General features: G+C 50.5%; 1 protein-coding gene across 1 annotated transcript; it reads right to left on the reverse strand.

Annotated features, from left to right (window-relative positions):
* Positions 1–2,754: 2,754 nt before the first annotated feature.
* DIPK1C (divergent protein kinase domain 1C) lies at positions 2,755–22,135 on the reverse strand. The gene is made up of 4 exons (XM_059707589.1): positions 21,692–22,135; positions 14,525–15,190; positions 8,534–8,698; positions 2,755–4,727 (listed from the first exon to the last, which is right to left on the reverse strand). The coding sequence occupies exons 1-4, from the start codon at positions 21,896–21,898 to the stop codon at positions 4,521–4,523; spliced, it is 1,245 nt and encodes a 414-aa protein (XP_059563572.1). The 5' UTR covers positions 21,899–22,135; the 3' UTR covers positions 2,755–4,520.
* Positions 22,136–22,976: the final 841 nt, after the last annotated feature.

Raw genomic sequence — 22,976 nt, forward strand, 5'->3', positions numbered from 1 at the left:
TGCCAGGGGCTGGGGAGGAGGGAGTTCATGTTTAATGGGGACAGAGCTTCAGTTTGGGAAGATGAAAAGCTCTGGAGATGAATGGTGGTGATGGTTGCACAACATTGTGAATGTATTTAATGCCACTGAATTGTTCACTTAAAAACGGTCAATTTTATGTTGTATGTATTTTACCTCAAGGACAAAAATGGACTGCATTTGCTTTTCAAGAACAAGCTACATTTCTTCCTGTTCTTGGTCTTTTCCCTCTCATTTTCCTGTAGAAATTGGCCCTTTGTAGAGAACCCTGTGGGTGTGAGGCCTGGCCCCAAGGGCCCGGAGCTCCACAAAACGTCTGTTCAAGAAACACAATAAATCTGAATTGCTCTTGAAAGCTTCACGGTTTGTTTTCCCAGAACTGAGAGCCCAGGACACTCGGAACAAGATGCTGAGGACAGGAGAGGCCCTGGAGGCCCATCAGTCCCCAGCTGTTGCAGGCCGTGCAGCTCCAGCAGTGACTGTGAGAAACACTACGCCCTAGGGTGTCACTCCCCACGGGGGACACACTCAGCCACCGCCCACCACACAGAGGAGGCCGCTTGCGATGGTGCCTCCACAGCTCCCTCCCCCCCAAACTCCATGGGACCCCTCCTGGTCTCTGTCGGGATCACCACGGGATTTGGAGAAGGCTCACCTTGCACGTGACTCAGCCAAATATTTTCAGAGAAAGCAGCAGAATAAAGAATGCAGCAAGAGAAGTAAAGCAGGAGTGTTCACAGTGGGGAGAGGCATCGACTAAAAGCACGAATTTAGAGAATTTTGTGGCTCCCTCAAAATTACACAGCTTCTTAGACTGCACCCTCCAGTCTCATCTCCAGCCTTCAAAGAAGGTTGGGGAGGATAAAAGGAAAAGGGACTACAGAGCGGAAAAGCTGTAGCAAAGAAGGAAGGTTTGAAAAGCTGAGAGTCTGAGAGGGGAGGCTGGGGACTCACATGGTGCCTCCAGGGGGCGGCTGACACTCTGAGCCCAGGAGCCCTTTCAAACACCTGCAAATGGGTGTGGTGCCTGGAAGGCCTGGCCCCCAGCCGAGGGCCAGCCAGGTCCTCTCCAGGCACACAATCATTTCTCCAACACCCGCAGCTGTGCCCGGCTCAGAAGGGCAGGAGGGGCTCTGAGTTTCGGGACCTCATCACCGGAAGACCTGACCCCAGGGTGGAAAGGAGGGCACGCCCATGGAAAGTGGAGCTGAAACGTCCATCTGAAAACCCCTCTCCAGCGATTGGAACGTAATGCTCTCCCGTTGACGTGTTTTGAATGTGACAGCTGGTAAATGTGCTCGCGCTCCGAGGCTGGCGATGCCGAGGGGAGAGAGCAGGAGAGTTGGGATGATCTCAGTGGAGTTGCCCAGTGACCTTTCCCAATTAAAACTCACACACTTTACTGAGACAGGTTTTCTGTCCCTGCTGTGAGCCACGGGTGTCCTCTTAGGACTGGGAGGGGCAGGGAGCAAGGAGCTGTGGGAGGGGCGCTTCCCAACTAAATGAGGACAAATTGGCACTTGCTCTGCAGAGACAGGCAGCTAGACTCAGGGCGGAGAAATGCTCCAGGGCCAGCGGTGGGCTTCCAGGCCCCTGGCCCAAGGAGGGGGTCAGAGTCAACTGGCACTTGCACCTGGGAGTTTGGTGAACAGGGACGCTGACAAGTGATGGGAAGTAAAAGAAGGAATAGAAGCTGTAAGAATGGAATTCATGCCTCCAGGTCTATTACCCAAAAGTGACTGGTTGGAAAGCCATTGCTCTATTTAAAGATGATCTTTTCTAAAAACAAACAAACAAACAAACAAAAACCAACAAAAAAAACCCTGACTAAATGTCCCTAACCTAGGGGAGCATGCTTGAGGAAAGACTAGCTGGGGATGTCACCCCCCAGCCCAAGGCCAGCCTGGGTCACCCAGAGGTGGTCTCCAGAATGAAGAAGGACTGGGCCAGGCCTAGGGAGCAGTGTTCTCAAACGTTGGGGTGCATCAAAAATCTCAGGGTGGGGGCAGCCTCAGTCCCACAGACCCCGATTCTAATCTGCATTTAGAAGAAGATTCCAGGTGATTCCGAAGCAGCCGTCTGGGACCACTGGTAGAGAGAGAAACTCTGCCCATGGTTCTCTGAATTGACCAATCTTGTTCAGATGCAGCGGCTTGCTGCTCAGCCGTGAGGAGGTGAGAAAGGAGAGGAGTGTTAGATGCAGCCACGTGGCACTGCCAGGACGTCCACCCCCCCCAGGGTACCGACCGAGCCGTTCAGGAAGCACGAGGTCAGGGGCACGTGGCCCAAGCTGCCCAGGTTTCTGTGCAGTTGATGTCTGTCATCTATAACCCAGTGGGGCATGTGATCTGAATGTCACATGCATGTCATCACAAGGTAATGTTAACTACAACGTACCAAGATACATTGTGAAAATGTATCATCTCCGGGGAGTGGAGATGAAGTAAGCACTGCTGACTGTAACTTGGATGCAACTGGAAAAGGCATAGCCTGTGCTTGCTGAACCCACTTTATAAGCCCCCGATTCCCATGCACATTTCTCTGACCGTGTTCTGTCTACTGTGCCTGTTTTTATAACAAAGTATAGAAATCACTTAGGCTGACACTTGCCCCAACTGGGAGGGTGGCTGCTCATCAGATAAGCAAGAAACACTCTAACGTGTCACATTAACAATATTAAATACTGATACAACCGTGTTTGTTTATTGTATCATATAAAAGTTTTATTTTGCAAGGGATTAAAAATTAAAAACAAAAAAATCAAAAAATAAAAGCGGAACTTTACCACGGATAGTTCAAGAAACACTGCTGTAAATGCAGTTGTGCAGGCGGGATGGGGAAAGGGCGTGTGAGTGTGTGTGGGTGTGTGTGAGACAGAGAGGGTGGGGGGGAGAAAGAGAGGTTAAACGCAAGGGGAAAGGGATAAAACTCCTTTTCAGCAATAAAAACACTATTGTGTTGGGTAAGTATATATTGCATAGTTTCCACGATAAACAAAAACATCTGTTTCCATTCGGGTCGAAATGAGAACAAACCTCTGCCCTTTCCAGGGCCAGACCTCCTGCCTGGCTAGGGAGCTCCGGGCCAGCACTAAGGGCGGCCCTCAACCCGGTCAACCCACCTGAGACCCACCGCCCGCACAGTGCCAAAGCCAACGGACCCCGAAGCCGCTGCCCCCCCCGCCTCGCCCTCGGCTGCACACCGTGCGCATGGAAACCTTTGGCTCACAGAGAACCCGACCAGAGGGCTGTGGCTCACTGAGACCCCCAGCGCCGAGCCTCGCTTCCGCTCCCAGGCAAAGGCCATCTCTTCTCTTTGGGATCAACTGTTCGTGTTCTTTTTTTCTGCCACAAAGTGACGGCCAGGAGTCCTGCTTCCCGCGGGAGTGCCGGTGCAGAGAGAGGCCTTCATGCTTATGATGAGAGGGGCCTTTAGGAACTTAATTCAAGTGAGACAGCGCCGGGGGGGGGGATGAGCGGCCTGGCAGGTGACCGCGGGCCTTCAGGCACCGCTCAGGAGCCACGGGACTTAGAGCTGCTGGGCCTTAGACTGTTCTCCGCCTCGGCTGTCACCACACAGAGCCAGCCGAGTGCCGACCCAGGAAAACATGTGCAAACAACACAGGCAGGCTGTCCCCTTTGCCTGGATCCGAAAGGGTGGGCAAGGCACAGACAAGTAGTGTGGGGTTTGTCACTGCACAAGCGGCTCCCCGAGAGGACAGACTGCACTAAGGGGCATGGTGCTCCCCAAAACACAGCCCACAGTGTCCACGGGGCCCTCACAACCAATACCAGCACAAGGTGTCCCTCACACACTCTCCAACACAAACCGCACTGCCTAACAAGGCAGCTGTTGTTTTCACTGTGTTTAATTCCAAAGGAAAGGAGACTTTCATGGCTAGCTGGGCCAGTGGTCCCACAGGACACATTGGAGAACCACCTTCCCCCATCCCACAGCACGCACACCTCACCCGCTCTCACACACACCTCACACACTCACCTGTTCACTCTCACCTGCCCACACTCACCTGCTCACTTAGGCATGTGTGCTCACATGTGTGCGCACACAGAGGTACACACACCTATGTACACATGTGCATTTTTTTACCTGACAACCATTTGCTGCGAGAAGAGTTGGAAACGTCTGTGCTGAGTATGAGCACTTTCTCGAGAACAATTGCACGTTGGCATCTGTGCTGTTTCGGAGGGAGGGCGCTCCAACAGCTAAAAGCTCTGTGCCCACCTCCCTCATGTCACCTTCCAAGGAGTGACGGTCAGAGGCCAGGGTGGTCTCTCCAAACAAGGAATCAAGCCAGGACAAGACAGGACAGAAGGACACGCACGCCACAACAGTGGACGCACGATGGGGACGGCGTTAGGGGACCTCGCTCTTTGGGAGGCCGCAGTATCTCAGAGACCATCATTTGCACAGTGACGATGTCTCCTCTTTAAAACCGCGCAGAGGTCACCTCTCCTGGGCCAGCATTTGAAAGGCTGCCGTGGCTACTTCTCCGCCTCCCGCAGTTCCCGCAGGGCAGCTTGGAGGAGGTGCTGAAGTCTCCAGAACATGGTGGGGGCTGCTCTCTGGGGGCCACCTGGGTCTGCGCACTCCTGCACGGCCTCCCGCAACTGCCGCTGGAGCTGGAAGGAAATGGCAGAGCTCTGGAGAGTCGAGGAGAACCAGTGTCGGAATATTTTGTCACAGACGACCTGAGGGGAAGGACAGGGAGACATTCATTCGGGGAGCACGTCCCCTTGAGAGCCCGGAGCCCGCAAGTGGTCCTTCCATAGACCTCAGCTCTGCTCCCACACCCCCAAGGGCCTTTGGGGAGGGTCTTGCAGACTCCAGTAGGTACCTTCCCTTCTGGAAATTAAGCACTCAGCCCCACGAATAAACTTGGCATCAGGGAGAAGGCTACCTCATGTCAGATAGAAAATTCCACTTCTGGCCTCAGAGCAGAGTACATTTCCAAAGATGAAGGGAGCAGGAAGTCACAGGCAGTAACTGCTGCGTAAGGAGCAGCCCCTCGGAGGACCTGAGAATAGTTGCTCTCCCCTCTACCACCACATTGCTGAGGTTGGGCATTTTTAGCCATAAATTGGTACAGTCACAGTGATAACCAGGACAGGGTGTCCTGAGGGTCCAATGACATGTTGGTGAGAAGTAGTATGCACATGTGATAGCACCTTGAGGCTCAGGGGAGGAAGGTGGTAAGGGTCTTTTTAGGAGCCTTTAAGATGGTTTAGTTTAAGCCATTATCTTGCGGCCATTCATTCTAACCAGGTATGGAATTCACTGATGCTGGAGCTCTCTTTACATTCTCAGTTTACACCTTCTGTGTGTTGCACAGCTTTCTGTTTCCTCTCTAGTGGGAGAACTGGACTAGGAGCAGCATAATTAACACAGCTTCCTTTTTCTATATCACGCTTTATATTAGCCTCATTTAACAAATGCCTCCATTTTATGGGGCTGCGGTCTCACAGAAACAAATAACTTCACTTCTGTCTCCCCTGCCTGCAAGGGCAAGGATTCTTTTTAAAAACATTCTCTTGTTTCTTTTTTTGAATTGATAATACATTTTCATGTGCAAAAATGTACAATGTCCCAAAAGACAGGCTGCACACTTAGTCTCCATCCCGGTCCCAACAGCCAGACACTGAGCGCTGGCTCTGAGAGACGACCCCCTCCTTGACTCTCCTTCTGAGAGAGTCTATGCACACACACAAGCCTGTGCGTGCAAGTCTTTCACCTTTACTTTCCATTAATGGTGGTATATAATGCTCGCTGTCTTACGGCTTCCATTCCCACTTAACCAAATATCAGGGAGAGCCTTCCAAATCAGTTCATATAAGAATACCAGAGGGCCGATGAACAAAATTCGTGCAAGAGTAGGCCTTCGCAACCTCAGCCGCCTCAACTGCTGCCTTGCATCCCACCCACTGATCATTCCAGAAGGTCTTCCGGAAGGCCATTCTGGAAGGTCGTTCTGCCATCCGGTCTAATTAGCAATTAGCTCTTTATTATATAGGATACCATTAGTTTCAATGGCTGTCCCTTAAACCTGTGGATGTATCATAAATTACTTATTTAGTTCCCCATGATGGAAATGTAGGTTGTTTACTAACTTTTGCTATTATGAACAATACTGAAATAAATACCTTGCATATATGTCACTTTTGTGAGTGATTAAATTTCTAGAAATGAAATTTCTGGGCCAAGGGATAAGTGCATTTTTTTTCTTTTGATGCATCTTGCCAAACTGACCCCCATAAAAGTTGCACTAAGTTACACACTCACAGCAGTGTGCAATGAGAATGCTCCTCTGCCCCATGCCCTCGCCAGTACGTGTGTTATCTTTCATTTTTGCCAGCTCATGGGTGAGAAGGTTTCATTTGCATTTCTTATCAGTCAGGTTGAAAGCTATTTCTGCTTCCCTTCCAGTGAATGGTCAAGTTGATATCCTTTGCCCACATTTCCACCAGATGTTGAACTTTTTCATATTAATTTGTAGATGTTCTTTATATCATAAGGACCTTTGCCCCTTGCTTAGGTTGGTTTCTTGGGGAGCAGACTCTAAGAGGGAGGTTTGCACATGGAGATGTATAGAGGGGCATCCTCGGGGTCCACACTTCCACACTGTGCTTGGCAAATGCCCCACCCCCACTGACCAATCACAGGACACTGCCCCAGGGATGTGACAAAGAAGCTCTGCTGGGCAGGGACAATCCTGGGGATACTCTCGGAGCTTCAGAGGCTAAGGGATAAGGGTCACCACTTGCCTCGATAGATCTCTAAGAGCCCTTTATATATGAGGCGGGACAAAAGAAGGTTTACAGTTGTGAGTACACAAAACACAGGATTTATTCTTCCATTATTATTTATTAGGAATTGTATATTTTCAATAGGAATAACCATAAACCTGCGTTTGCTCCACCCTGTATTAGTCTCTCATTATGGGCAAAGGGCAGGTGGTTGCTGTTGTGGTGCCAATCACCTTGTTCCAGCCACTGAAGCAGAGGCTTTCCCTGCAGACCCGCCTAGGGTGTGCGTGCACATGAAGCTAGAGGCTGGGGCGGAGAAGAGGCCTCTGGAGGCCACATCACTGCTGCGTGCTTCCCACCCAGAGTTTTGGTGTTTTTTTTTTAATATATTTTTTATTGATTTCTTACAGAGAGGAAGGGGGAGGGATAGAGAGTTAGAAACATCGATGAGAGAGAAACATCGATCAGCTGCCTTCTGCACACTCCCTCCTGGGTATGTGCCTGCAACCAAGGTACATGCCCTTGACCGGAATCGGACCTGGGACTCTTGAGTCCACAGGCCAACGCTCTATCCATTGAGCCAAACCGGCTAGGGCACACCACCCTGGCCTGGTCCAGGAATTCCAGATTCACAACCACTGCCAGGTCTCCCAGAACAGTCCTCCTTTGTTGCCTGACTCAGCACCAAGCTCTGGCCTGCTCTGACCCAAGCCCACCTCGCCAGGTCTGCGTCCTGCTGTCGGGCACACTGGCCTTTTGGGTTAGAGGACGGCAGGGAAGAACAGCTGCAGAAAAGTGAGCGGGGTAGTGGGTTGGATAAGTGAATAAGAAAGCAGGAAAGTGGAGGTGAGGCAAGGGCACAGACATGATTGAACACAGGCAACCAGGTGGTGGGCCCAGCTTCTCAGCCAGGGGCTCTTCCTGGTTGCAATCAACACCTATGAGCTCAGGCTCATCCACGCCCACCTGAGAGCCTCCAAGGAGGGCTGAGGGCAGATAACTTCTGCCCAAAGAAGAGGGAGTGTTCCCACTGATGGGGTCTGGAGCCCTGCTGTTGGGACCTCCCTGACTCTAGACCAGCCATGGGCAAACTACGGCCCGCGGGCCGGATCCGGCTCGTTTGAAATGAATAAAACTAAAAAAAAAAAAAAAAAGACCGTACCCTTTTATGTAATGGTGTTTACTTTGAATTTATATTAGTTCACACAAACACTCCATCCATGCTTTTGTTCCGGCCCTCCGGTCCAGTTTAAGAACCCATTGTGGCCCTCGAGTCAAAAAGTTTGCCCACCCCTGCTCTAGACCCTATCTGAGAGCCTGGACCCAGCATCCTTCCTTCCTATTTATTTATCACTGATTCCTGGACTTGGGACACATTCTCTCTCCTTCTATTACCCACCTGCTGGCCCTAACACATGCCTATCAGGACTGTGTGTCCAACCTCTCTAATTTGGACAGTTTCTCAGAATGGCTTTGCATTCTTTTTATTCTTAGTACTCATTCTGAGTGTGTGTGGGGGGGGGGGGGGGGCAGGGAGGGGAAGGGGGGAGGCAGGCGGGGGTGTGCAGGGAACCAGACCAGGCTGACTTTGCTGGGAGCTGTATCCGTTGGACCTCATGGCCAACAACAACTTCATGGGGCAGACAACAAAGAATGAATGACCACCGTCTCCCACCATTGCCCCCTCACAACACACATCAGGCCCTGGGGGCACAAGGCGGGGTGCTCCAGAGAGCAGTCTCGCTGCTGCTTACCTGCAGGTTGCTGTTGACTCTCTGCGCGCCACACTTGTTGACTCTGAGATCGCACTTGGAGAAACAGTCAAAGAAATTGCAGTCTTCATCTCCCGTGCAATTCTGCTCGAGAATTTCCCTCATTTTAGGTTCAAAAAAAGCCATGTCCACATCGATAGCCACGACCTGTAACCAAACAGCACAGGGTAATTAAGGGGGCACTGGGCTCAGCACAGAGGGAGCCTGGGCAGCACCTCCATCTCTGTGTTCCCGAGCCGAGGTTACAGGGGGGGGTCACAGAGCTCTGCAGCCAGCGAAGCCCAGGCCATGCAACTGGCATAGATCCTATCGCAAGGCTTTCACTTTGAGAAGGACCTTTGCTGTCACTAGCGAAAGCCTAGGATTTGGGACTGTGCAGAGAGCATCCCTTTTCATTTTTAAATGTTTCTCAGCTTTTAAAAGTAGCATCTCTAAAATGTCTTAAAAATGAATGACTCCCCCTACTTGCTTTACTACTTTGGTCTCTAGCCTTCAAGGATCAAGATTACAAAGCAGTGAGAGACAGGTCATCCACCCCCTTGAATATAAGCAATAAAAGGAAACTACATTCAAGAGGCAGGTCCATGGGTGTGAAAATGAGGCCGACTGTATCTAGGTTGTCTACCTACGGCATCTCTGTTACCTGGCTTGCAATTGACTATTTGGATAGACATGTGGGGGGAAATGACAGCACCAATGTTCTCAGATTAGGGTTGATATGTGTGGAGTCTGATCCAATATCATCAGACGCTACATCCCATTGTCAGCATAAGAACTGTGACCCCTGGAATCTCTTTATCTTCTTGGCTTCAAACCAAAGAGGCTTCAAAACAAGAATAATATCTAAATTATGCAGATTTCCTTCACCACCTGAATTAAAAAAAAAAAAAAAATGAGCTCAAACCTGTGAAAACCTGGAGTTGGCCCAAATCAAGCAGTTTATAGCTTCAAGGTATTAAACAGCTTATAAGAATTGATGAATTTGAGGGAGTCTGTGGCATTTCACAAGCCTTCACAGGTCAACGTCAAAACATCACCCCTTCCTTCTCCCATTGGTAGCATCTCAAGAAAGGGTTCATTTGTTTTTGTTTCTCATTCAGGGTTGATGCCAAAGGCAATAAAGTTTCTTGGGGATAATTTCTTGAGGAGGGAAAATAATTTATTTCAAAATATGGGGAGAATAATGAAACAAACAAACAAAAAACAGGGAGCTTTTTCCTTGTTAAGAGCTTTGCCTAATTACTAATTCATGCTCAGCAAACAGAAATTATCATTTTAATCAGTTTTCCTGTCTCATTATTTAGCCAAAAGAAATAGCTCACTTCATTATTTGCACTGGTTAATAGACTGAAAAAGTATTAGGCTATGCTAATGATCTACAGGCTTTCTAGTGTATTATTAGGGCTACAAGACCCTTCTCTTTCTTCTACAGTTTCTGGCAATCCCCCCAGCTTCTTCTGGCGCCCCAGATGGAATTTCAGCTCCTTGCAATTTCTCTCTTTACCATTACTGATGGTTCCCTTCTCAACTCCTAGGAGAACCAGATTTATCTTTTAATTTTTGTGCATGGCATAGGATGGATTACAGCCATTATGAGCATAACTATAAATACCGAAAATAGGAACAGTGACCAAACAAATCAGAAGACCTGCAGGAGGTTTCTCAAATTGTATCAGGAGAATCCTAAAATTCTTCCTGCGTGGAGGGGCTAACTCATGCCACCTTCAAACTTCATCCTGCGCCAGCCCAGAAAGCACCGATGAGAAGCATTTCATTCTCCACTGGGCAGCGTGGCTCTGGGGGAGGAAACATATCACCTGCTTGAAAGGAGCACTTGCTGGCAGCAGTCCGGGAGCACGAAGCAATGAGGTTCCCTACTTGTCCTTGTGCAACCCCTCCTTGGGATAAATCGTCAAGACCTGTAAGTGGGGACCTGAAGGAAGTGAATGACTTAGAGTCGTCAATTCTTCTTGTCATCTGAGCAACTGCAACATGGTCTGAAGGGAGGACCTGCCTGCTGGTCCCCTAGCTTGTTTCTCAAACTCAGACGGCCACATCCAGCCTCAGGAGGTCTTGGGTAAAGGCGGAGAACTTGCATTTCTAACCCGTTCTCTGGTGATGTGGCTGGTTTTTACTGAAAATCGTAGGTAAAATGAACTTCTTGAACCTCAGCCTCATGAGGAAGGTCAGCAATGCCGGGGACAGCACAGTGGAATCTGGTCCTTCCCTCCCCATCCTCACCCTCGCTCTGGCAGCAGCCAGGGCTGCATGCTGCAGGGCCGAGTGCTTCAGGCACAGCAAGTCCGGCCTGGTCAGGAGAGCAGCCAGGACTTCATGGAACAACTATCTCGGGCCTATGATGCAGCAGATGCTAGAAGGCACAATGGAGGTGGACCTTGCAAGCCAGTAATGCCCCGTGTTGCTCACTCCTAGGGGAAGACCCATCAGCACCACCTCCTTCTAAAGCCTTTCCTGGGAACCCAGCCCAGACAGCCGCTGGGTTCCCTCGACTGCCACCACTCACTGACACGCCCTCATACTTGCTGGATGAATAAACAAATTATCTCATGACAGGAAGGACGGACCCCTAACTACCCAAAGCTGGTGTGTGAACACTCCATGCCTCCTTGCCCAAGGCCTCAGGGTGGCTGGGTCCCCAGGACAGCTCTGAGGAGAGGCACGGCCCTTTGTGTTCATTATATAACCTTCCTGCTCACAAAGTAAGGAAGCCTCGGCCAGGACCTCAGCTCTGAGAAATAAGCCTGTGAGTCTGGGGCATCCTGACTTTCACAGCTTGTCTGGCAGGAGACCTCTCTGGAACCTCAAGGAACTCCTCTCTCCCCCCAGCTCTTTCCCTCCTGCACTTGGAACCACCGGCTTACCAGTCCCTCTGGGACAGCCAGGGACAGAGCATTAGGACAAAGAAGTTGGGGCAAAATGCTATGATGCCCTTCACAGTGACAAAGACTTGACAGGAGAAGGGCTCTACATGGATTTCAGGCTGTAATACCGAGGCACTCCTGTGGCTGTAATAGTGCCTTCTATTTGTCCCTTATGTTTTGACTGGGGTGGATGAGAGGAACCATATACTAAACCTGACAAGCTCAGGAGAGGCCTTGCAAACTCAGACACCTAAAGTAACCACATAGGATGCTCTGAAATGAAAATTTTTTTAACTAAAAGCAATTCATGGCAGGTAGTCATGTCCAAAAGCAGTATTTTTCCTAACAAAAGTCTATCAGAAAATCTTTACCTTAATTGAGCCTATTATCTTTTTGCATCTAAGATAACATATCTTTGGAATGTCAAAGTAATTTTTCTTTTTAAAAAAATGTATATTTGAAAAGACCACTAGGGAGTGCACCAAGGAAGCATAACAAAATGCGGCGACAAAGAAACAGGACAAAATTGTCAATGGAAGATATAGAGTTCAGAACCACACTTTTAAGGTCTCTCAAGAACTGTTTAGAAGCCGCCGATAAACTTAATGAAATCTACAAGAAAACTAATGCGACCCTCGATGTTATGTTGGGGAACCAACTAGAAATTAAGCATACACGGACTGAAATAACGAATATTATACAGACTCCCGACAGCAGACCAGAGGAGCGCAAGAATCAAGTCAATGATTTGAAATGCGAGGAAGCAAAAAACACCCAACCGGAAAAGCAAAATGAAAAAAGAATCCAAAAATGGGAGGATAGTGTAAGGAGCCTCTGGGACAGCTTCAAGCGTACCAACATCAGAATTATAGGGGTGCCAGAAGATGAGAGAGAGCAAGATATTGAAAACCTATTTGAAGAAATAATGACAGAAAACTTCCCCCACCTGGTGAAAGAAATGGACTTACAGGTCCAAGAAGCGCGGAGAACCCCAAACAAAAGGAATCCAAAGAGGACCACACCAAGACACATCATAATTAAAATGCCAAGAGCAAAAGATAAAGAGAGAATCTTAAAAACAGCAAGAGAAAGTAACTCAGTTACCTACAAGGGAATACCCATACGACTGTCAGCTGATTTCTCAACAGAAACTTTGCAGGCCAGAATGGAGTGGCAAGAAATATTCAAAGTGATGAATACCAAGAACCTACAACCAAGATTACTTTATCCAGCAAAGCTATCATTCAGAAGTGAAGGTCAGATAAAGAGCTTCACAGATAAGGAAAAGCTAAAGGAGTTCATCACCACCAAACCAGGATTATATGAAATGCTGAAAGGTATCCTTTAAGAAGAGGAAGAGGAAGAAAAAGGTAAAGATACAAATTATGAACAACAAATATGCATCTATCAACAAGTGAATCTAAGAATCAAGTGAATAAATAATCTGATGAACAGAATGAACTGGTGATTATAATAGAATCAGGGACATAGAAAGGGAATGGACTGACTATCCTTGGGGGGGAAAGGGGTGTGGGAGATGTGGGAAGAGACTGGACAAAAATCGTGCACCTATGGATGAGGACAGTGGGTGGGGAGTGAGGGCGGAGGGTGGGGTGGGAACTGGGAGGAGGGGAGTTATGGGGGGGGAAGAGGAACAAATGTAATAATCTGAACAATAAAGATTTAATTTAAAATAAATAAATAAATAAATAAATAAATAAATAAATAAATGTATATTTATTGTTGGAAGTATTACAGATGTTCCTCTCCCACCATTCCCCCCCCCATCACCCCCTCCTCCCCACTCCTCCCCCAGGCCTTCACTACCCTATTGTCTGTGTCCATGGTTATGCATATATGCATATAATTTCCTTTTTCTGGACCCCTCAAAGCTCAGGCACCGCTCTGCAGAGACCACAAATCCCCTCACTGTCATTGGGTTCATTGTCTGTTAACTATCCTGCACCCACCTAAGTGAAAGAAGTATGTGTCTATCATTTTACTTTTTATCCAATCCCAGAGGTTTCTCCACTTTGCTTTCTCCCACCTCCCTAATCTATCACCAATAGATTTCATGTAACCCACTTATGTCTTCTCTTTTTATTGTAATGTATTTCAAAAGATGCAAAACTGTCATTCTATGGAATATAATATCTAACTATTGAGGTTTTGTCATCAGTTTGGCCCAATAAACTCATAAAAATTCTCTTATAGGTTTGATCATTTCTTATGTTGACAAGAGCGTAGTCCACCATGAGCCAGCCTCCACAATGCCCAGCCCACTGAGGTGGCCGGAGTGAAGCTGGCCTGGGCCTTCACCTGCTGTCAGGTGCACTGTAAGAGATGACTCATTGCAACAGGGGTGACCCCAGGCAATGGCCCCTGGGATAGAGCATCCAGATCAGATAGCATTATTGTGACACCTGGGCTTACCTAGGGAGTGGGGGAGGAGAGAGAGGATTATCTTCCAATGACACTGCAGTCCCTCCTGCCACTGCAGCTCCTCCTCATTCAATTCCTCCGACACCGGAGAGGGAGCAAAAATGCACCTGCCCTGCAGAGCAGTGTAGAGGCCACCATGTCCACCTGGGCAGGGTTGTCCCTGCAGGAGGTGCCCCACTCCAGTCCCTCTAGAAATCTTACCCACGGAAAGGAAGCTAGCTAGAACCTCCAGGGAGAAAGTGCTAGAAAAATGTTGCACACTGTCATGGAGCCTGGACAGTTTGAAGACAGCATCCCCCAACTGGATTGTTGTCCAAAAGCCCCCACGGCCATCCTCCTCGTCATCCTGTGTGGCCCCTCATCCCTGAAGACTGCTTTCCTCTCTCAGCAAGAGCTTGCTTTCCAGAACAGCCCCAGGGAGACACGCCTCACCTCTGGGGCCTGGGCTCCTGCCTTCCAGCCTTTCATTCCACCCACCCCCGGGAGTGGGGTGAGGTGCATGTGTCCTTTGAATTTTCATGAACTCTGCTTAGGCTGCGTGGGCTGTCCAGGCTACAAGGCAGCATGATGCTACATGGATTTCAGAAATGCTCTCATTTAAAACCACCCGTCCCCCCCATGATGCGTCCACTCTCCAAGGAGCACTCACCGTGAAGTCCCTCCTGATGGCAAAGTTCTCGGGCTTGACATCGCAGAGGTGGAGGCGGTGGGAGAAGTCGTTGTCGAAATGTCTCACCAGGTCCAGGAAGCTGAGGGCCATGTCGCTGACGGCCTGGGCCTGGCCCCGGGAGGCCCCGTCCAGGGGGAAGAGGGCCCCGTGGTGGGGGCTGCCCGCTGCCAGGTACTCCACCGCATAGAAGTGGCCGCAGGAGCCCAGCAGCGGCGGGGCGTGCGGGCTGAGGCCCTGCAGCATGCTGAGCAGCACGAACTCCTCCTGCTGCGCCAGCGACCACAGGCTGGCCAGCTGGCCCCGCCAGCGCGCACCCCGGCGCCCCGGCCACAGCGGCCCCAGGCTGCCGGCCGCCACCTCCAGGCCCAGGGCGCTCTTGACCTCCCCCGCCACCAGCAGGAGCAGCTCTGCCTCCGGGAAGCCCTGGCCTCCGTCCTCGGCCTGGTCCTCCACCAGGCCGGGCGGCCGGAAGCTGGAGAAGGCCTCCTCCTTGGACTTGAGGATGACGGGGCGGCCGCGCCAGTCCGCCTGCAGCACCTTCTTGCCCCTCTCGTAGTACAGGCAGCGCCGGTACCGCAGCCTCCCTGCCACGCACAGGTCCTCGCAGAGGTCGCCCGCCAGCGCCCCGCCCTGGTAGTCCCGGCACTGGAAAGAAGGGACAGCAGGTCACAAGGTGGTGGTGGCTGGAGGGGGCAGGACACGGGCCCAGGTTGGTCCCTGCGCTTGGAGGGCTTCTCATCAGCCCTTGAGGGGAACCTCATGAGCCCTGCAGGGTCTTTGGAAAGTCAGTGCATAATTAAATAAAAGACTTCAAAGCGCCTCATATTTATGTTTCTCAGTCGGGCCCAGGGGTAGGGTCTCAAAATCAAAACACCCAGAGCCCAGAAGTTGGTCTCCCACCGTCCAGCTGTGGTGACCCCGCCAGTACTACACTGCAGTCATCCCTAAGAAGACAGTCCAGCCAGAACTTGCTAGAGCAATGGCCTCAGATAAGGCCCACCTGCCTCGGGCACACCTGGCCAGCTCCCAGTTTACAATGCCACTTTCTGAGCTCAGTCCAGCTGTATGAGAGCGGAGCCTCCATCCAACTACAGGTACCAGGCTCCAGAGTTCACAGAACAGTGGTGGCTGCCTTTGAAACTCATCCATGACAGCGGAGTATGACATGGGCAAGGTACGTATGGGAAGTGTGGTTTAGGAAAACGGGGTTTGTCCCTGGGCTCTGCCCCTCACTAGGTGTGGAGCATGTTTTCAAATCTGTAATATGGGCTGATAATACTGTGTCACAGGAGGCCTGTGGAGGTCAACCAAGGTCATGGGTGCAGAGGACTTGGTTATCTCAGGGAATGCTAGTTTTATCCTGGTCATTAGACGTCGGGAGCCAAGGAGGCTTCTTCCTAGAGCAGTGATGGCGAACCTTTTGAGCTCGGCGTGTCAGCGTTTTGAAAAACCCTAACTTAACTCTGGTGCCGTGTCACCTATAGAAATTTTTTGATATTTGCAACCATAGTAAAACAAAGACTTATATTTTTGATACTTATTTTATATATTTAAATGCCATTTAACAAAGAAAAATCAACCAAAATAATGAGTTCGTGTGTCCCCTCTGACACGCGTGTCATAGGTTCGCCGTCACTGTCCTAGAGAGATGCATCTGAGCTCACTTTTGAAAGACAAATTGCAAGTCTGCTTAGCAGACAAGAAAGGGGAGGGCAGTTTCATGGAAGGAAATAGCCTGTGCCAAGGCCTGGAGTTGCAAAATAGCATGGGGTGTTCAGAGAACAAGACCAGTTCAGGGTGTGAAGTGCAGGTCAGAGCGTGGGCCATTGTGTGACAGACTGGGGTGTCCTATCAAAAATGCCATTCCTGCCCTGGCCAGTGTGGCTACGTTGGTTGGGCATTATCCTGTGCACTGAGGGGTTGCCATTCCATTCCCAGTTGGAACATATCCTCGGGTTGCAGCTTGATCCCTGCTGGGTGTCGTGCAGGAGGCAGCCAATAGATGTTTTGCTCTCCCATAGATGTTTCTCTCTCTTTCCCCCTCTACCTTCCTCTCTCTCTAAAAAATCAATTTTAAAACTGTAAAAACAAACAAACAAAAAAGCCATTTCTGCATCTCCACCTGGCACAAATGCTTCCTACCCTGCAAGGGTCAGATCAACCTTCCTCTGAGGCAGCCCTACCTGCTGGTGGGGATGCTCCTCTGCCCAGGGCTCTCACTAAAGGACCCACCCTTGCACCATCCCCCCTCCTGCAGGCTTCCCGCAGCTCAGCCTTCCCTACAAAACTGTACTGCATTGATGAAATCAAATTCAAATTGAATTGAAACCAATCCAAGATTTGCCCCTGCAAATTTGGAAGGCAGTTCCAAACAAGAGTCGCAAGATATTTTGAACAACAGTCTAATCATTGAATCTGGCATATGGCCTATCGATTTTGGAGGGGAACATTAATGTTGGCTGTTTCTGAAGATCAGCACTTTGAGGCATAAAGGATGTGGTGTTAGGCATCAGCAAGGACAGGAAGTGGAGCGAGATGCCCAGGTGAGGTCTTAGGTCTGTGACCTCATTTACCATAGGAGACCGTTTACATTAGAGCAAAGCACAACGATGCAATTATCACACAACTGTTCTTTGCTATCATCCTTTAGGATAGGGGATTTGGGGCATTTCGGTTCCCATGCCACTTATGTAGAATGTAAACTTTGTCCACAGCAGCTATTCTGGTCACTAGTGCCAGAGTGCGTCTGCGGAGTCTTCGCATGTCTGTGCATACTAAACACAGAGAAAAGCTTAATCTAGCATTTAAAAAACAGCAAACTTACAGTATAAATTATGAGGTTACAAACTAATGAATAATTGTCATGTTAGAGACAATCATTAAATTATTTTATTTAGCAGTAGGTCCTATTGAAGTTGCTCTTTTTTTTTCCAAAAAAAAAGGTGTGTTTTTTCTATTTTGAGAGAAAGAGGAAGGGAGAGGTTGAGAGAGAAACACTGATGAACAAGAATCATCAATCAGGTTGCCTCCTGCATGCCTCTCTCCCCCCACTAGGGATAGAGCCTGCAACCCGGCCATGTGCCCTAACCAGGAATTGACCCATCAAATTTTCAGTGCAAGGATGACACTCAACCACTGAGCCACACTGGCCAGGGTGAAGAAGCTCTTTTTTAACTTAAAAAATAAAATAAAATAAAATGTGCTTTTATTTCCTTTAACTCCATTTTAAAAATCAGTTTCCTCTGACTCTGAAGAGATCCAAACTGCCAGTTAGAAGACAGGTACATTTCTGTAGCCACATGTGTGTGCACAGAAAATCCACAGGTATACATTGAGAAAAAAGTCTCACTGTAGTTAAGTGGCATTATCTAATTAGTTGGACTCACCGTGCATTTGTATTTCCTGTAGGTTGTGTGGGAATATGCAAACACACATTTTCAGCATGCCCAGCTCTGCAGGAAGAGTTCTTAGTGGTTGTCGCTTAGAATCTCTCCGGCTTGTATCATGCTTCTCAAGCAAAAACAAAGCCTGTCCGTTCCAGTTTGGGAAATGGCTGACAGGTCTCAGGGGTCATGCCTAAGATCTGGGTTTTCTGTGTGTTCGGTTTTGTTTTTAAAGAGCGTTGAGTTCCTATGTGGTTAGCAATCGTCACACGATGAAGATCCTCCCCCGGCAGCGATGCTGTGCCCTGCAGACTCTCAGAGCAACTGGCCGGTCTACTGGGCAGCCTTCCTGGCCCTGGACGAGCACTCGGGAGAATAGAGTTATTCTCTGCTATAAAGTCTTTCTGGGCATGCGCCCTGGATGTGCGCTAAGGCCCTGGGTTTCCGTCACAGCAAAAAAGACAAGCCTGTCCTATTAAACAGGAACCCCAAATGTAGGCAACTAAGTTACATCACATCAAGCCTAACTAGCCAAAAGGGAAGGAGGCCTCTGAATAGCAGCCGTGGGAACAGTTGTGAGACGCTTTGGAAGCGATAGGCTGTAGAGGATTACGTACACCCAGTTGTTACTGACGGTTCTCATCGCTAAAGAAGCCACTCGCTGTCACAGGGTCTCTCCTATCAGACTGCACACGGTTCACCCTGGCTCCACACACACTAACTGCACAAATCAGGACAAGCTGACCCCTCTGGGGCTCAGTTTCACCACCTGCCAAATGGGGATAGTCAAAGCACAGGCCTCCCAGAGGTTGTGGAGAGGATTAAGTGAAATGATACATGTAAAACTAATCACAGTGCCTACCCTGAGAAGCAGACAGGCACCCGCAGCCAGCCCTCTCTGCCACTGCATGAAGAACTCCGCCCGCAGAGTAGGAGCCGGGCGCAAGAATTACCAAGCGTGGCCTGAGGCTCATCTGCCTGCATCGCCTCCTGGCACTGCTCTCTGGAACAGTCGGGCTGTAGCAACCTCCCAGGGGCAGTCTAAGAGGGCACGTGGATGTCTTGATTATGGGATGAGCTGGAAAGCCGCAGTACAGAGGAGCACTGCAGTCTGACTAGGGAAATCCAAAGCTCTCAGACCCAGTGCTCCACTCTTTGGAACAAGGCCAGTTGGCTCTTCCAGGGCTGGGGAGTGCGGTGGGCTCCCTCAGGAGGTGGGGTGGCTTGGGGCTAGCAGCAAACCTGGCTCCCGGCTCCTCTGCTTCAGCTAGACTCCTCCTGCAGGCCGCAAGGCCCCTGTGCACTGGGGGCCTGGGAAACCCCAGGCCTTGCCCACAACTCTGCTGCCCCTGCCAGAGAGAGAAAGAGGGCTCCCTTTGGCTCAGTTCAGTTACTCCTTCTATGCTCTGCTATTCAGAGGGAAAGCTAATGAGAGTCTGGAGGCCAGTCAGAAAACTAACAGCCTGTTTTATTACTAAGGATAAAAGCCAGGCAGAATGAATTGAAAGTGCTTGGGGAGCCCAGAGACAGGAGCTTGATTCAGCTGGAGTCCTGGGAGGCCACCGTGCCAGCCTCTGCGGGGCAGCTAGGGCCCAGCAAGCGAGGTTTGCAGACTGGGTCTTATTCAAAGCTTGTGCGAGGGTAGTGTCCTGGGTAAAAGGGAGCCAGCGTGCTGCGTGGGGCTCACACCAAGTCAGAATGGAGAAGGTAGGAAGAGAGGGAGAGAAAGCCAAGTCCTGATCACGTGGGAGGAACCATGGCCTCAAACAAGGCGTGCAAATGATGCTCCCTGAAAAGTCAGTTCAGGGAGACAACGGCAGGTGAACTTCAGCAAGAGGGACCTGGGATTTCACATCATTCTTTTGGTAACAAGAAAGGAGAGAGCCTCCAAAAGCAGGACCGCCCTCTTCAGCTTTAGGTCAGACTAAAAGTGACCCCCAGGGCTGCCATTGGAGATATAGTGGTAGAACCGCTAGTCAGAATTGGCTTTAATTTATGGGCTGAAATGCTTGGAAAGTTATGATGAGCAATTACTTAATTTATATTAGGCTATTCATTTCCATTTGGCCTTTCCCACTTAGTCAAAGGTAGATAAATGGAAAAGTGGAATTCATCTTTTACTTTAATCTAAAAGATTATTTTCTATTATTTTTGTAAGCAGAAGTATCCCATCTTGGCCAAACTATTAATCTTCATTCACTATAAACAGTCAATCAGCTCCCCCTCCCCCCCCCCAAAAAAAGAAAGGAGTTTTTATATGGGTTCCTGAGAAAATCAATGAGCTCATGCAACTTAAAGAAAACTTGATAAACTTTAGTGTAACCATCACTGAGTGGGTGGTAGATGCATGGATGCGAAGATGCATGGATAGATGATAGGATGGAGGGAATCAATGATGTGAGTCTCATTTGCATTTATGGTCCATTCATGATGACATGTCTGTCTCAATTAGGGAATATGATTTGTTTTAGCGTGTACCTTTCACTCATTATTCCTTAAATTTTTCCAGTCTCACTTTTTATATAATAAAATCATTTACTTGAAAACCTTTATGCTACCCCGTTTTGAAAACCTACAATGTCAGCCCTAGCCAGTTTGGCTCAGTGGATATAGTGTCAGCCTGGGCACCGAAGGGTCCCGGGTTCGATTCTGGTCAAGGGTACATGCCTGGGTTGCAGGCTCTATCCCCAGTAGGGGTCCTGCAAGCGGCAGCCAATCAATGATTCTCTCTCATCATTGGTGTTTCTCTCTCTCTCTCTCTCCCTCTCTCCCTTCCTCTCTGAAATCAATAAAAATATATTTTTTAATAAAACAAACCTGCAATCTCAAAGGGCCCACCCATTTATAAGCAATTGAACTAAAAACTTCCCATGCGTTTCTTGAAGATTTCTTAGAAAACAGATCACTTTTCACACCAAATGCTTAGATGCTCACTGTTTGGAGAAGTGAATAAACACTTCAAATATCAGTGTAACAGGAGTAGCCGCTATCTTCATCTGTCTTGGCTTTCCTTTGGGGGATTTCTCCCTTTGTTCAAATCTCCTAAAGCACATAATCTTCTGAACCAAACTGAGACTAAGGAGCAGCCAACGTTTGGGAAGCAACTGATGAGCATCTGGGACCCAGTGCGCGCAGACAGAACCCTGCGGTTCTGTCTCCCCTTCCCGCCCCGCCCAGCTGAGAAGCAATCAGGCCCTCCCGTGGAGGGACAGAGACTGCAGCCACTACCCCAGGACTAGGTCCACGGGGGTCGGATCGCCTCCCGGAAGCACGCTGTGCCTGGGGTCCCACGGATGCATGAGGCGAGCGTGAGGGGAGCGAGGCTTGGGGCGCAGGAGGCAGGGCCCTGTTAGCGCATCGGCTCGGCGTGGTGAAGCCCAGGTTGGAATCGCAGAACGGAGTCTGGGCCAGAGAACAGGGACCCAGGGACCCGAGAGGCATCTTGGTCCGCATCCTGGCCCCTAACCCGGCTGCCCCACACCGGATGGGCCACCAAGGGGTTGTGGGGAGACTCGGAGCCTACCGCAAACTTTCTTTAGGAGCGCGGGCTCAGGGGCGGCGGGAGAGCAGTCGGCAGGAAGACTCATGGGACAAAGGACCAATTTTGGCGACGTGGGGAGAAACACCCCTGCGTGCCCGGAGGGCTCGAGGACACAGTGCCCATCCCACGGAGACTGGGACCTGCACATCCTGCATCCCACGACCCGGGTCCCACCCCTGCACCCGGGCGCACCTCGCGGGGCAGTGCGGCAGCGGGACCTACCAGCGCGGCCAGGATGCGCCGGCTCTTCTCGTCCGTGCAGCGCTCAGAGAGGACCCCGGGGTGCGCGCGGAGCAGCAGCGCAGCCGCCAGCACCCAGACCACGGTCCAGGCAACGCAGGCAACCAGCGCGCGCCTCCCGCACCTCCAGCGCCTCCCGCACCGCCCGCACTGCCCTGGCGGACCCCGCGCGCCCGCAGTCTGCGCCATGGCCAGCGCGCGCCACTGCCTGTGCCCTGCACTCCTGTCGCGGCTCCACTGCTGCCGGCTCAGCGGGGGAGGGGATGCGGGGGAGAGGCCACGCGAAGGGAGGGGAGGCCCCGCGGCTGGATCCCCTGCCCAGCAAGTCCTGGGGTGGGTGAGGGTGTCCGCTGGAGCACTGGGGAAGGGGGTGTGCGCTGGCCGTTCCCTGGTCCGTGCGTGCTGGACGCCCCGCTCCACCGCAGCACCCGGACACCCTTTCCACTTGTTTTGCACCTTTCCCCCCAGATCAGCTCTCCTCTTTAAACAGAATCCGCACAGATTCAAACTCCCTGGTCTAGACTCCTGGCTCCTCGGCCAACACATCTTCAATTCAGACAAACTCCCCCCCTCCCCCCCACTTCTCCTCTGGGCGGGAGCTTAGTGTCCCAAATCTAGACCTCTGGTTGCTCTCTGTCCCCTCCCCCATGTGCCTCTGTTAAATTCCTCCCTCCCCTACATCACCCCGACTTGAGAGGCCCTCCACAGGTGAGACCCTGAGCCTGCGCAGAGTCCTGGGTCCCGGACAGTGTGTGGCCACTGTCAGGCTGTGGCCACTGTCCCTGACTTTTCCCAGGCAGCATCCTGAATCCTGAGTCCCCCACCCCCCTGCCCAGGCTGCCAAAGACTCCAGGGTGTCCTTTCCAGGGGAAAAAGTGCAGCACTAAACATTTCTGCTTCCCCCTGGCAAGGAGAAAGCACTCACTAAACCGTCTAAATCTGCATTTAGGTCTGTTGGTAACAAGGTCTCAGGGAGTGAGTGCAGGCACCTCCGCTGGCAGACCTGTCCCTGGTTCTTGTCCCCTCCCCACGCCTCCAAGTTGCTGCTCCCTGGAAGCCTGTTTCCTGCCCCCACCCCCACCCCCACCCCAGTCCTGGTGGGTGGTGCACCCAGAGCTGTCCCAGCTGAGGGCTTCTGCAAGCACAGGCCCAGGACCCCTGCCACTCACTTGGCAGGAGCTTATTCTGGCCTGTTAGGTGCCAGCTCATGGGGTCACACTTGCACCTGCACTGTACCTGGATTTCACATATCCATTTCTGAGTGTGA

The sequence above is a fragment of the Myotis daubentonii genome, chromosome 8, assembly GCF_963259705.1.
Source record: "Myotis daubentonii chromosome 8, mMyoDau2.1, whole genome shotgun sequence".
Taxonomy (NCBI): domain Eukaryota; kingdom Metazoa; phylum Chordata; class Mammalia; order Chiroptera; family Vespertilionidae; genus Myotis; species Myotis daubentonii.

Bases quoted from the DNA above. Each gene is read 5' to 3' on its own strand.
- DIPK1C (XM_059707589.1), bottom strand. From the start codon at position 21,898: ATGGCGCAGACTGCGGGCGCGCGGGGTCCGCCAGGGCAGTGCGGGCGG. The intron at 8,699-14,524 runs GTGAGTGCTCCT...GTTTGGTTACAG, and splicing joins CCATCAGGAGGGACTTCACG to GTCGTGGCTATCGATGTGGA. The intron at 4,728-8,533 runs GTAAGCAGCAGC...CCTTCCCCTCAG, and splicing joins GAGTCAACAGCAACCTGCAG to GTCGTCTGTGACAAAATATT.